At 43.3% G+C, this 13178-nt stretch overlaps 1 protein-coding gene across 1 annotated transcript; it reads left to right on the top strand.

The window, feature by feature from the left end:
• Positions 1–2739: 2739 nt before the first annotated feature.
• LOC146682427 (immunoglobulin lambda-like polypeptide 1) lies at positions 2740–12316 on the top strand. Its single transcript, XM_085446936.1, has 4 exons — positions 2740–2764; positions 2835–3076; positions 9397–9478; positions 11769–12316. Exons 1-4 carry the CDS (start codon positions 2740–2742, stop codon positions 12101–12103), a joined length of 684 nt encoding a protein of 227 aa, XP_085303062.1. The 3' UTR covers positions 12104–12316.
• Positions 12317–13178: the final 862 nt, after the last annotated feature.

The raw sequence follows: 13178 nt of genomic DNA, 5'->3' as shown, positions 1-13178 counted from the left end.
CTGACTGGTCGTACACTTGATGCTCACAGATCCTCCCACAGCAGAGCTCACTGCTCCAGGCTGAGTCACTGTGATCTGTCCTCTGGACTCTGAGGACACAGAGACAAAAACATAAAGCAGCTTCATGGTTTTGTGGGCTTCATTTCAGAGGGACAGATGTTGATAGAGGAGAGGAGTTTGATTCTCTGGACTTTACCTGTGAAGCAGCAGCAGAGGAGAGTCCAGATGAGGACGCAGATCAAAGTCATGTTTTTGATGAGGAGGATTTCTGTGGCTTCTGTTGTGATGAAGGACAGCTGTCAGTCATCCAGTGTTCAACTCTCAGGACTATAAACTCTCCCAGAGCACTGGAGCATGGTGCTGCTGATGCAAAGTGCCTCTATGGAAATCATCTAACTGACTCCAGCAGAGACTTGGATCAGTGTGATGTGTCTAAAAAGAGTTGTCATGGCATATTTGGCATGTGACTCACATGAACCCTTCATGATTTATAGACAGATGAGAAATGTTGTCAAAATTTACTCGTGCAGTGAGGAGATGTGAAGGCTTTTCTCCTGCAGGGGCATTTTGCTGAAATGATTCAAGACCACTTGTCATTGTCCTGGTTCATTCGACCAAGCGGTTTGCGTTTCCTGTGTTTTTGTCATTTTTTTGTATTATGTTAAGTCTACTTGTTTATGTTAAGGATCATTCTTTAATGCCTGCATTGTTCTGTTTAGATTTGGTTATTAGATTTCCCCCTGTGTCGTTGCCCTTTGTGTCTCCCTCTGTGTGTCTGTGTTTATATTGTGGTGTGAGTTCTTGTGCCTTGTTTCTCCTCCGTGTGTTTCATTCCGTCATGTTTATCTATGTTTCCCAGCCCGTCGTGTCTGCTCTCTCCCTCGTCTTCCCTCACTCCCTTTCGTCTGCCTCTTCTGCGCTCCCGCATCATGTTTCCTGTTTTATTGTGAAGGTCTTGTGTTTCCATGGTCGTTTTGTCTCGTTGTGGTTATTCGTGTTAGCTGGGTTCCTCGTGTGTTCTCGTTATCCCTCTGTGTATTTAGGTCAGCGTCTCCCTCAGTCCTGTGTTGCGTCCTCCCTCATGGCTGTGTTTCCCTGTGTGCCTCTTTGTGTTTGTAGTTTATACTTCCCCCAGTCTAGTTTTGTTTTGTATTTCCATTCAGCAAATAAAGCTGGTTTTTGATTTTACGTCCTGTTTCTGGGAGTCTGCATTTGAGTCTTTTCCTGCCTGCCTGCTCAGCCGTTTCATGACACCACTTGTTCTTTGACATAAATCATATAAAGTGTCCTTCAAGTCCTTCAGACTTTAAGACAGTTGAACATCTGTGGGTGAATTTGGATCGATGTGTTAGAGTTAAAAGAGTCCAAATTTGGTAAATATAGCTTGAGAGAAACAACGACACTGTCATATTAGACGATGTCATTATTTATTCACCAAAGACTAATGAACTCACGACTCTTCAGTTTAATTTGAAACACAGCATGGAATAATTTACTTGATAGAAATGTGAAATATTCGACCCATAACAGAGACATTTTATGTTTCCGCGGGCACTCCACTGTGTGCGACTCAGGCAGCTTACCAGTTGTTGTTGTTCTTTGCCAGTTTTTCTTGTGGATGAGTGTTGTGTTATGTCAGGCGGTTTACTGATAATCAGCTTATTTGTGGTCTTTTATCTCCTTTTTCTTTGAACACACTCAAGTCACGACTGACATGTAACATGTTCAAGTGGCTTTATTGTCATTTCAGCCATATACAGTGGTGCAGTACACAGTGAAATGAGACAGCGTTCCTCCAAGACCCTGGTGCTACATATAACAGTAAATCAACATAGGACTATAATAAAGTGCAAGTATAGAAGAACTACAAAAACAGAACAGAGTGATACAGACACAAGACAGTGCAACAGAAAAGTGCACAGTTTTCTACAAATTATGCAATTATGATGCCATTATTATTTCACACTAAAATCTTTTTGAGCATTTTCTTTCAATGAAACTTAAATTTTTAAAACTTTTTTTTAGAATTTTTTCTTCAAAAACAGTTCATAGATGGCACATTTTTGTTTCTATGTTTTAACCTTTTGCCAAAGTATCTGCAAATAATTTGTCATCCATTTCATTTCGCCTTTGATGAAGATTTAAAATTACTATACTGCCATATGGTTACCATTTAACCATACTCTAAAACAGGGGTGGGCAATTCCAGGCCTCGGGTACCGGTGTCCTGCGGGTTTAAGATCTCACCTTGGGTCAACACACCTGAATCACATAATTAGTTCATTACCAGGCCTCTGGAGAACTTCAGGACATGTTGAGGAGCTAATTTAGCCATTTAAATCAGCTGTGTTGGTTCAAGGACACGTCTAAAACCTGCAGGGACACCGGCCCTCGAGGCCTGGAGTTGCCCACCCCTGCTCTAAAAGCATGCTGACCACTTTTGGCTCAGTTTATGAGATTTAATTTGTAATTAAGTTATTTTTATTTTTCCAAAATATACCAAAAATAAGTTTGTTTGTTTTTTTCCATTTTTGTATACAAAATTGTTTAATTTTTGAGTTATGATAAAATTCTGAAAATTTATTTTTCTGATTATTTTAATTGTAATTGTAGAACTAAGAAATAGTTCACAGATTACAGACGAGGACATCAGAAGTCAAAGAAACACTTTAATATTTTTATCTTTGGTACTGAAATTCGTCAGTTGCCATGGTTCAGCAGTGAAGCCTGTCTGTTACCATGGTTACCAAGCTCAGAGAGGGAAGTGAAACATCTGGAGATCAGTTTCACCCAAACTCCCAGTTTCTCTAACATCTCTCTCTCTCTCTCTGCAGTGGGCCGAGTCCCCCCCTCCCTGACCGTGCTGGCGCCCTCTAGTGAGGAGCTGCAGCAGGGGAAGGCTACAGTCATGTGTGTGGCCAACAAGGGCTTCCCCTCAGACTGGAGGCTGTCCTGGAAGGTGGATGGCAGTGGCAGCATCAGCTGGGAGGAGAGCAGGAGCCCCGGGGCGCTGCAGAATGACAGCCACTACAGCTGGAGCAGCACCCTGAGGCTCCCTGCAGACCAGTGGGAGAAGGTGGGCTCTGTGACCTGTGAGGCCACCCAGGGCTCCCACACTCCACTCTCAGAGACTCTGATGACAGACCAGTGTTCCCAGTCCTGAGCTGACTCACTGGGACTCTGATACTGGCTTTAGTCTGCAGCTTCTCTCAGTCTGCTCCCTCTGTGTCTGTATTGCTTTGATAGTTTTCATGTTTTCATGCTTGTGGCACTGTTGATGGTTTTAATACTTCAAATAAAAACTGAGGTCTTCAAATAGTGGTTTTCATGTGTTTCCATTCAGCTGCTCTTCTGTCTGATAATCATCCTTCAGCTTCAGCAGTGATGCTTCCATACACTGAAAATCTCTGCTTCAGTAACTTTGACTGAGAGAATCACATGTGCTGTATCACATCAGAGTGTAAATGTAAAAAAATGAAAACAACTAAAAAAAAGAAAAAGCAATAAGTTAAAAATAGAATCACAGCCAACAGCTGCTCCCTGTTATAAATAGTTTTAAAGTCTTTTGCAGCTGCATTATTTTCCATCATGTTGGATTTTGTGATGATCTTTGCTGTTGGGTGTAGAAGAAGTAGAAAACATGGTGACAGATTATTGTAACCTGCATGTGACCCATGATGAGACCCGTCCTGGTTTTCTTCAAAGTCAGAATTGATAAAATAACCCAAAGAAAAACTAAACTTTCTTTATCAACATAGGAGACACTAAAAATGTCTCTTTCAGAACATCAGTGCAGTTTAAAAAGTGTAAATGTCAGAATAATTTATGTCACAAAGATGAAGTTAAAGACTTGATGAACTAAACTTTAAATCTTCAGATCAAATCATGTGAAATATTTCTGTGACCAAGAATGTAGCTGAGCAATCTACATACATACATATATCAGTACTGCAGTTTACTAAAATATTCTCATTTAATAACTACTTCCCAGTTTGAATATTTACAGGAGAGTTTCTTCATCACAGATCTGACTCACAGTATCAACTGTTTTGTGTTTCACATGTTCTTCTGTGCGAGCTCGTCAGGATGGACACAAGTCTGATGTTTTGAGTCAAACCCACATTAACATTTAGGGTTAGACTGTGTGTGTGTGTGTGTGTGTGTGTGTGTGTGTGTGTGTGTGTCCGTGTCCTCAGTGAACTGTATCAGTCTCTGCAGTATCTTCCAGCTGCAGCAGTCACTTCAGTTTCTGTTCAGTCTGACTGAGGGAGGTTTTTGTACGACTGTATTTCACTGTGTGAACACAGCTTGACTGTTGATCTCATGATAACTCTGACAGTAATAAACTGCTGCATCTTCAGCCTGGACTCCACTGATGGTCAGAGTGAAGTCAGAGTTTGATCCACTGCCTGTAAAACGAGCTGGAATCCCTGATACTCGACTGCTAGCAAGGTAAATGAGCAGTTTAGGAACTCCTCCATCTTTCTGTTGGTACCAGGCTAAAAAGTGATATGGGCTGCTATAATAAACATTCTGACTGGTCGTACACTTGATGCTCACAGATCCTCCCACAGCAGAGCTCACTGCTCCAGGCTGAGTCACTGTGATCTGTCCTCTGGACTCTGAGGACACAGAGACAAAAACATAAAGCAGCTTCATGGTTTTGTGGGCTTCATTTCAGAGGGACAGATGTTGATAGAGGAGAGGAGTTTGATTCTCTGGACTTTACCTGTGAAGCAGCAGCAGAGGAGAGTCCAGATGAGGACGCAGATCAAAGTCATGTTTTTGATGAGGAGGATTTCTGTGGCTTCTGTTGTGATGAAGGACAGCTGTCAGTCATCCAGTGTTCAACTCTCAGGACTATAAACTCTCCCAGAGCACTGGAGCATGGTGCTGCTGATGCAAAGTGCCTCTCTATGGAAATCATCTGACTCTAACAGGGACTTGCTTCAATCAGCTCGCATGTTAAAGAATGATTTTCACAATTAAATCCTCTGTCTGGACTCTTGGGATAACTCTCGACTCTGCATACATTTAGGATTCTAATGCAAACCTCCAGTTTTCTGTGTTGTTATTCATTTTTATTCATTTTTTTTCTTCATTGTAATTCATTGTACACTTTTGTAAGCATCATGGGAAAGCACCAGCTTACGTCATTGAACTTTTTCAGCCATACAGCCACAGCAGGTCCCTGATTTCTTGTGATCAGGGTCTGTTTACTCTACATCATAACAGGCTGAAAACTAAATGAGACAGAGCTTTTTCCACAGTGATCCCAGCCTCTGGAACTCTCTCCCTCTGAGTCTGAGATCTGTGGACGCGGTGGTCTCTTAAGAAACAACCAAATGTCAGGCTTAGGGCGTCGGGGGGTTCCCCGGAGGCATCTTCCTTGGGGGGCTCAACCCGGGGTAGCGGTCACGTCCGGTTGAGGGCTCTGTTGGCTCTCAGGTGACTGTTTCCTCGCGGCTGCATGCAGCGGGGCTAGGGGAGGGTCTGTGCTGACGGACGCGGGTTACTGACCTGGCAACCTGGCTGCCCCTGGGTGGGTCCGGGATGGGCGTGAGGTTCTGGGGGCGCTCCGTCTCTGGGCTGGGGCCCGGGCCGGGCCTCGGGGGCTCAGGTCCTGGTTGGTGTGTTGCCGGGGTTGTGGGCGGGTGGGTGCATGGGGGCCCGGCCCTGGAGCAGGGTGCCGCCGGTGCATCGAGCCGCCTGGGGGGCTCTTCAACTGGTGGGGGGGATGGTCACATCTTGCAGGAGCTTTCTTCTCTCAGGAACTCTCTGCAGGAGGGGGAGATACAGGAGAGGTGGAGGAAGATCTCAGCCTGGGCGTTTACCGTCTTATGTAGTCTGGAAGATGTGTGGTTGGTGGGGTGGGTGCAGTTTTCTCTGTGGTGGGGTTGGGTGGACTGTCCAGGGCTCTGTGGAGCCGGGGGGCGCTACTGCACTGGGCCCCGGTCTGATGGGCCTGGGCCCCCCTTCCCTGGCGGGTCGCGGAGGGTGGGAGTGCCTACTGGGGTCAGCGGGGAAGCTGGCCCCAGGGAGGGGTTACCTGCCCCTCCCTTCCTTCCCTCCCCATCTCCAGCTGCCTCCCTCTTCCCGCTCCTCCACAACCACCCACACATGCAGGGCCTTGGAGTGGGGGTATGTCACCAGGGTGCAGAGGAGGCTACCCCCCCCCCTGTCCCCTTCTGGCTGCCTCTGCCTCAATTTTATCCCACAACTTAGACATTCACATTATTCACACTCTCATTACACATACATATAGGATCTTGGGGGTGGGCACAATCACGGAGTCCAAATCACCATCAGGGTGTATACCTCACCCCTGACGTCGTTGCCCACCTCTCAATTTTAAATACACTTAGTCATTGAGGGTTAGCAGGAGGGACTATGCGCTTACCTGCTGCTCCTTGGCAGGTAGCTCCATGCCCTCCTGGGTTTTAATTGCACCTTAGAACACATATGCATCAACACTACAATGAGCGGGTGGAGGGAGGTTTGGAGTCTTCTCCCACCCCCATTCTCTGCGGCCTGCTGGAGCGGGAGGGCTAGTAGGAGGAGTTGGCCGTCCGACTGCGGTCTGGAGTGTGGGGCCTCCCTGCTGCTGCGGAGTCGGGGTGGTCTGCCTCTCCCCACCGCAGGGAAAAGGGTAACACCACCTGGGTCTGGGTGCAATTCCCCCCTCCAGGGGCAAGGGTACCTAGACCCGGTTTGTAGAGTACGCTTGGGGAGTGTGATTGTGTGTACAGCGTCTCTTTATGTCTGTCTCCACGTTGGTTGAGTGTGGAGTGAGTGCATATGAGAGCATGAGGGTGGGAATGGATGTTTGTGTCTGTGTGTGCCTGTATGTCTGTGTCTATATGTCAGGTTGGGTATCAGACGCCACCTCTCTGGGGACACCTCAGGCCCTCCAAGGTTTGGAGGCCTATCTCCACCCACCACCACTTCCCCTGCCGGTGGCGGACTCCCTCAGGTGTCGGTGTGTTGGTGGTTCTTTGTGTCTGGGGGTGGGCGTCCGGGTACACACCGGCTCACTCCTTGGCGGCCGCTTGTCGGGGCCTGGGGCCTGGGGCTCGCTCGGGCCCCCTTTGGAGGTGGGGTGCCCCCGGCCTCTCGGCCTAGGGCTCGGTCACTCAGGCGCGGCTGGGGGCCGGCGGAGCTCACGGGCGCGTCACTGCAACTCCCCCTGACTTCTGCTCCGCGGCTGCTGGGCGAGCCCTCATCTGGGACTCTCCTCAGCTCTTACTGGGACAGTGGCGCGGCTGCCCCTCTGTTGGTCTTCCATGGTCTCTTGTGTTCTGGGGGCCTCTGGATGTCTGGAGTTTTGATCTCCTCCATACCCGCTTCACACCCTGGAGGACGGGGCTGTGGCCCCCCCACACTCCCTAGCAGATCATTACATGGAGAAACCTTTGGAATGCAAGCATGCTGATCCACACAGGTATGCACACATGGGTATTCACAGACGCGGACTAAAGCTTTCTTGGCTGCTGCCTCAAAGCACACTGTGCGCTGTCTATCTTGCGTGCTGCACAATATCGTTTATTATTTAGTAAATACTGATATCTATGACTAGCTAGTTTATTGTGATGGTGCTTTGTTTTCTCTATTATTATGTTGCTCTTTGTTGTTTGCTGTCTCCTCTGTTTGTTTTTGTTTGTTTGTTTGTTTGTTTTTTTTTCTCCATACAGGTGACCCAGGAGTTTTTTTTTTTTTTGTCTCTCTTCCCCCCCCTTCTCACCGTCTCTTCTCCCCTTTGGTTTTCTTTCTTTCTCTCCCCCTCTCTCTCTCATTCATTCCCCCTGTCCTATTTATTAAAAAAAAAAAAAAAAAAAAAAAAAAAAAAAAAAATGACAAAGGATGAACTGAAGCTCTGCCATCACGTAATGTCGCATACTGCTGTTTCTGATGTCATTTAGAAAAAAAAAAAAAAAAAAAAAAAAAAAAAAAAGAAACAACCAAATGTCATGTTATTAGACTTGACTTTAGTAAACTCTTTTCTTTAATGCTCTGTGATTTTCATATGAAGCACTTTGTGATGCTTGAAATGTGCTACATAAATAAAATTTCACTTACTTACTTTTGTCATATTGTTGAGTGATGGATCAGCCTGCTTGTCACAATACTGCACATGTTAACATTTTATACAGATAGGATTGAAATCGGGCAGCACGGTGGCACGGTGGTTAGCACTGTTGCCGCACAGCAAGAAGGTCCTGAGTTCAATTCCACCATCAGGCCGGGGACTTTCTGTGTGTCTTTCTGTTGTAACAAAAATTCACCAGTACATCACTGGCCTGCTTTTACTCTCATATACTGCTATGCTTATGAAAATAATACATGGATAATGTGGAGTTTGCATGTTCTCCCCGTGTTTGCGTGGGTTCTCGCCGGGTACTCCGGCTTCCTCCCACTGTCCAAAGACATGCAGCTTGTGGGGATAGGTTAATTGGATAATCCAAATTGCCACTAGGTGTGAATGTGCGAGTGAATGTGAGTGCGAATGGTTGTCTGTCCTTGTGTGTTGGCCCTGCGACAGACTGGCGACCTGTCCAGGGTGTACCCCACCTCTCGCCCTATGACAGCTGGGATAAGCTCCAGTGCCTCACGCGACCCTGAAAAGGATAAGCGGAAGTGAATGGATGAATGGATGGAGGATTGAAATCAGTAAACAGTATGGAAAGATAAAATAAAGGTTGTGTAATTTTACTAAAGAATGCTTCATATCAGCTGTCAGAATTACACAGGGAGTAAATCGACAGTGCTCGCCCCCTAATCATAAGTTCGGGGATTCAAATGATTCAAATGATTTACGGATAAATTCTTTACAAATCCTACCATGTGAATTCATGGATTTTTTTTTCACATTCTGTCTCTCACAGTTGAAGTGTACCTCTGGTGCAAATTACTGACCTCTGTCATCATTTTAAGTGGGGGAACTTGCACAATCGGTGGCTGACTAAATACTTTTTTGCCCCACTGTATATATATATATATATATATTCAGTTTATTGGAGGTAAATATGTCTTTATGTATTTTTCAGTATTTATGGATTTATCACAATTAACCTACACTGTATATCACGTGAAAAATATAAAAAAAAAACAGATATTTGAGAGAATCAAAAAGGTCTCAGTTTATACTGACACATATTAAATCAAGTTTAAAATTCCATTTTAAATTGATGATTTCATTACTGATTGATTTGATATCATCAGAGGAAGAAGTCCCATTTTCAAAACTCATATATTCAAAATGAAAATATATCTTCTTTAAATATGTAGCACTGAAATAATTTAATTTTTTTAGATCAGTTGGTAAAACTGAAAAGGAAGGAGTGAATGATTTTGTTGAGTTTGTTTGTCTCAGAGTCAGAGAGCCGTGTCTCTCTACAGTCAGAGGTTTTTGTACGGCGCCTCAATGAGTTTGTATCACTGTGGTACACGTTCGGTGGAGGAACCAGACTGGAATTTGGAAGTAAGTCAGACTTAGAGCTTAATTAAATGTAACCCACCTAAAATCTGCCTCATGAAAATGAACTGCTGTTCCCCAAGAATGTCAGTAGGTGGCACTATGAGATTGTTTAGTGCTTGTGAACTTGAGTTGAGAACTATAGAGAAGGAGAATAGCGCTAAGGCTACGTATGCTGGTCGGAGCTACTCACAGAGTTTTTCCTTAACCTTTTTCTTGAACAAGGATTGTGTGTGAAGACACAAATTGGATTTTACTTTTCCGCTTGTTGGGAAACGCGGACACTTTTTGTTGATGCTGATGTACCTCTGTTTTTGTGTTTTTTGTTCATTTCCGGTGAGTTGACTAACTGCGCTAGCATAGCAAGCTAATCGTTAGCTCAGTATAATGTAAATTTCATGTGTTCCTTTTAAGTGCTGTATTATCTTTTTATTTCTTCACTTGTGAATGTTTTAAGCCAATCGGAAATATTTCTTTGGAAGCTAGTAGGTAAGTTTTATTTATTGTAATGAGATGATAAATATGAGCAGTCTTTGGCTAAATAGTACTGCGACCACGTTTTGCACTTTCCTCGTGCATCAGTAATGTACATTCTCTCAATTCATTGGATTGATGTGACTGCTGTTCACAAAATATGAGATTTGAGTTAAATTTGTATGATGTGGAAATTGTTTTAAGGTTCTTTGATTAATTTTATTATTGATTGCATTAAGTCGTTATATACAAAGAGTGAGAGACATTTGGTCACTAGTGTTGATTAAGTTGTTATATGATATTCATGTAAAATATGTTCACTGCCCTGTGCAGGTTGGTTTTTTTGTTGGAGTCTAAAGTTGCGAGCCAGGATTCCGGATCCCCAGCTGCGATGCAGGAAAGATTTCCAGCCTACTTAGAAGTGACAACTGCGTTACTTCTTGACAGATAAGCTTATGAGATCTCAGAACAATACACTACCCGGGTAGTACTACTAACATTAACACTATACACACACACTCACACACCTGAACTGAAAAGACTGAAAAGAACTCTGAACACTGAACTCTGAACTCTAAAACTGAATACACAGACTGACAAATATGGACAATTGGAACTGTTGAATGACTGTTTTTGGTTTTGTTTTGAATAAATGTTGACTGTTCTTTTAGCTGTGTGTCATTCGCTCCTTAGTCGATTCCTAGAGGCCATAAGCCTAAGATCCTAACTTTCTCTACATTCAGTAGTGGTAAAGTATCGTGTGTTACATAAATATATTTTTTTGTCATTCCTTTCATTTCCTTTAATATTCAGCATACTAGGAAACAATTTATATTAACGAATCATTACTTTATAATTTCATAATATTTTCTGGCCTATGAACAAAGTTTGCTTTTAAAACGCATATTCAAAAACTCATAACATTTTCTAATGAAAGCCTAGGATGTTTCATAGTATTAATTATTATTTGTGGTTCTGATGATAAAGTTGTATTTTGAGGGCTTGTAGGTTTAGTTCAGTCTGACAGAGTCAGAGAGCCGTGTCTCTCTACAGTCAGAGGTTTTTGTACGGCGCCTCAATGAGTTTGTATCACTGTGGTGGACTTTTGGTGGAGGAACCAGACTGGATGTTGGAAGTAAGTTAATTAAACTGTGTTTATTATTAAATGTTTTATCATTTTCTTTCATAACTACTTGTTAGACTGCTTAGATGAGAAAAAACTTTTTTTTTTATTAAAATAATTTAGTTTTTGATGTTTGTCCTTTTTACTGGACTAATTCAGATGAGCTCTGCGAGTTTCTCTTGTTTAATCTACATTTCTGTCACAGTAAAATGTAGACAAGAGTAAACTTCATCATCTTATGATTAGTTTGTAAATTTCCACCACATCAGCTGCTGTTTGGATGAGTCAAAGTTTGCTTTCTGATGTTTTTATCGTGTCAGATGTTTCAGATTTAGTTTGAAATCATGTGAGCTGTTCAATAACATTTCAAATCTATATGAATGAGTAGCTGCTCTGTGCTTGTGTCCACTCATTTCTTCAGTCGTCCATGATTTAGACTTCTAATCATTTTAAAGCCAAACTTCTGCTGTAAATGTTTCCACATCTGCTTCTTTTATTTCCAGTGTAGTTTGAACATATTTCAGCTCAAACTGTGTGATGATTCTCTCTGTGCTGATATGCATGAGAGGTTTCTTAAAGGGAAGTGAAACAATGTGTGAGTGAATGACTGGTGGAGCAGAAAAAACACCTGACAGAAACTTCTTAACGGAGAAAATCAAATTGTGGTTCCTGTCCTCTAAGCTGATTGGTGTTTCCTAGGTGATACCCGCCCCGCCCTGAAGGTGCTGGGTCCCTCCAACAAGGAGCTGGAGCAGGGGAAGGCCACGCTCATGTGTGTGGCCAACAAGGGCTTCCCCTCAGACTGGAGTCTGTCCTGGAAGACGAGCGACAGCAGTGGCAGCAGCAGCATCAGAGGGGAGGAGAGCAGGACTCCTGGAGTGCTGCAGAATGACGGCCTCTACAGCTGGAGCAGCACCCTGACGCTCACTGCAGACCAGTGGGGGAAGGTGGGCTCTGTGACCTGTGAGGCCACCCAGGGCTCCCACACTCCGGTCTCAGAGATACTGAGGAGAGACCAGTGTTCCCAGTCCTGATGTCAATCACTGAGTCTTTGATGTTGATTTTCTTCTGTCTCTTTGTTTCTTTGTGTTTGCAGATTTAAAAAATAAACTCATCAAACAGTCATATTTCCATCTCATAATGACAACAATCAGAGCAACAATCTCCTCTAGTTTCATCCTTTTGTGTCTGTTGTAAAGCTGATATTTCAAACTCTTAAAAGAATAAAAATGTACCGAGAAAACATGTTCTTTGACTCTGTGAGTTTAATAAATGCACATTAAAAAATTAAGATTTTGTAATATTTGTAAAACCAGACCAAAATAAAAATGTAAACAGACACATCAAGTGTAATGTGCAGTGAAAATGGTTAAATATATTTTTTAATCCACATATTAAATATTTCTCTATAAGATGTTGAGGTCATGTCAACCATAGATTATCTGTGTGCTCTTCATAATTTCTACTCTCAAAGCTGTTTTATGATCTACATTTTAATCTGAAAATGTTGAAAAATTATTATAATTGAAATTAAAGAGCAGGGTGTCATCTGTATGTTTAAACAGAGTTTATCTAAATAAAGTTCAAATGAAGATTTACTGAAGTTTGATTAATGAACTATTTGACAGTGAAACTCTGATGAAGCACCAAAGCACAGAAGAGTCTAGAAGCTGGTGGTGGCAGAGGTGAAGCAGGTGGAGACTTAGCTGAGGATCTCTAATTGTCAGGATGAGGTGGATATAAGGAGTCTGAGAGTTAAAGCACACAAAACAGAGGCTGAGTAACTCACAGAAGGCAGCGAGACAATAACTGGACTCAAATAATGACGACAGAATTGAGCTCGACAGTGGACATGATGTTAAGAACAGACTAACAGAGCAAACACAGGAATGCAGGCAGATGAGAGACTACAGGTCTGCTTTAATCAACTTATATAGAAGTTAATCTCTTCTGGTGTTCACAGCAAAATGAGAGAAACTCACTTCACTAAACCTCTTAACACAAGAAAAAGACCACGGTCTGTCAGGAGGACGCTTGCTGGTTTTACATCTGACAGAGACAGTCTGTCCTGGAACAAAAGACTGAGTCGGCACTTTTTCTCCCAGTTAA

This window comes from Copadichromis virginalis, linkage group LG22, assembly GCF_057382275.1.
Source record: "Copadichromis virginalis isolate Kocher_CV1m ecotype Utaka linkage group LG22, C_Virginalis_male_GT1.1, whole genome shotgun sequence".
Lineage (NCBI taxonomy): Eukaryota > Metazoa > Chordata > Actinopteri > Cichliformes > Cichlidae > Copadichromis > Copadichromis virginalis.
The sequence above is the reverse complement of the archived record's forward strand: the minus strand, read 5'-3'. Positions and strand labels throughout refer to the sequence as shown.

Coding starts and splice junctions, on each gene's coding strand:
- LOC146682427 (XM_085446936.1), top strand. CDS start 2,740: ATGGTTACCAAGCTCAGAGAGGGAA. Junction 3,077..9,396: donor CTGCAGACCAGTGGGAGAAG/GTGGGCTCTGTG, acceptor GTCTCTCTACAG/TCAGAGGTTTTTGTACGGCG. Junction 9,479..11,768: donor AACCAGACTGGAATTTGGAA/GTAAGTCAGACT, acceptor GGTGTTTCCTAG/GTGATACCCGCCCCGCCCTG.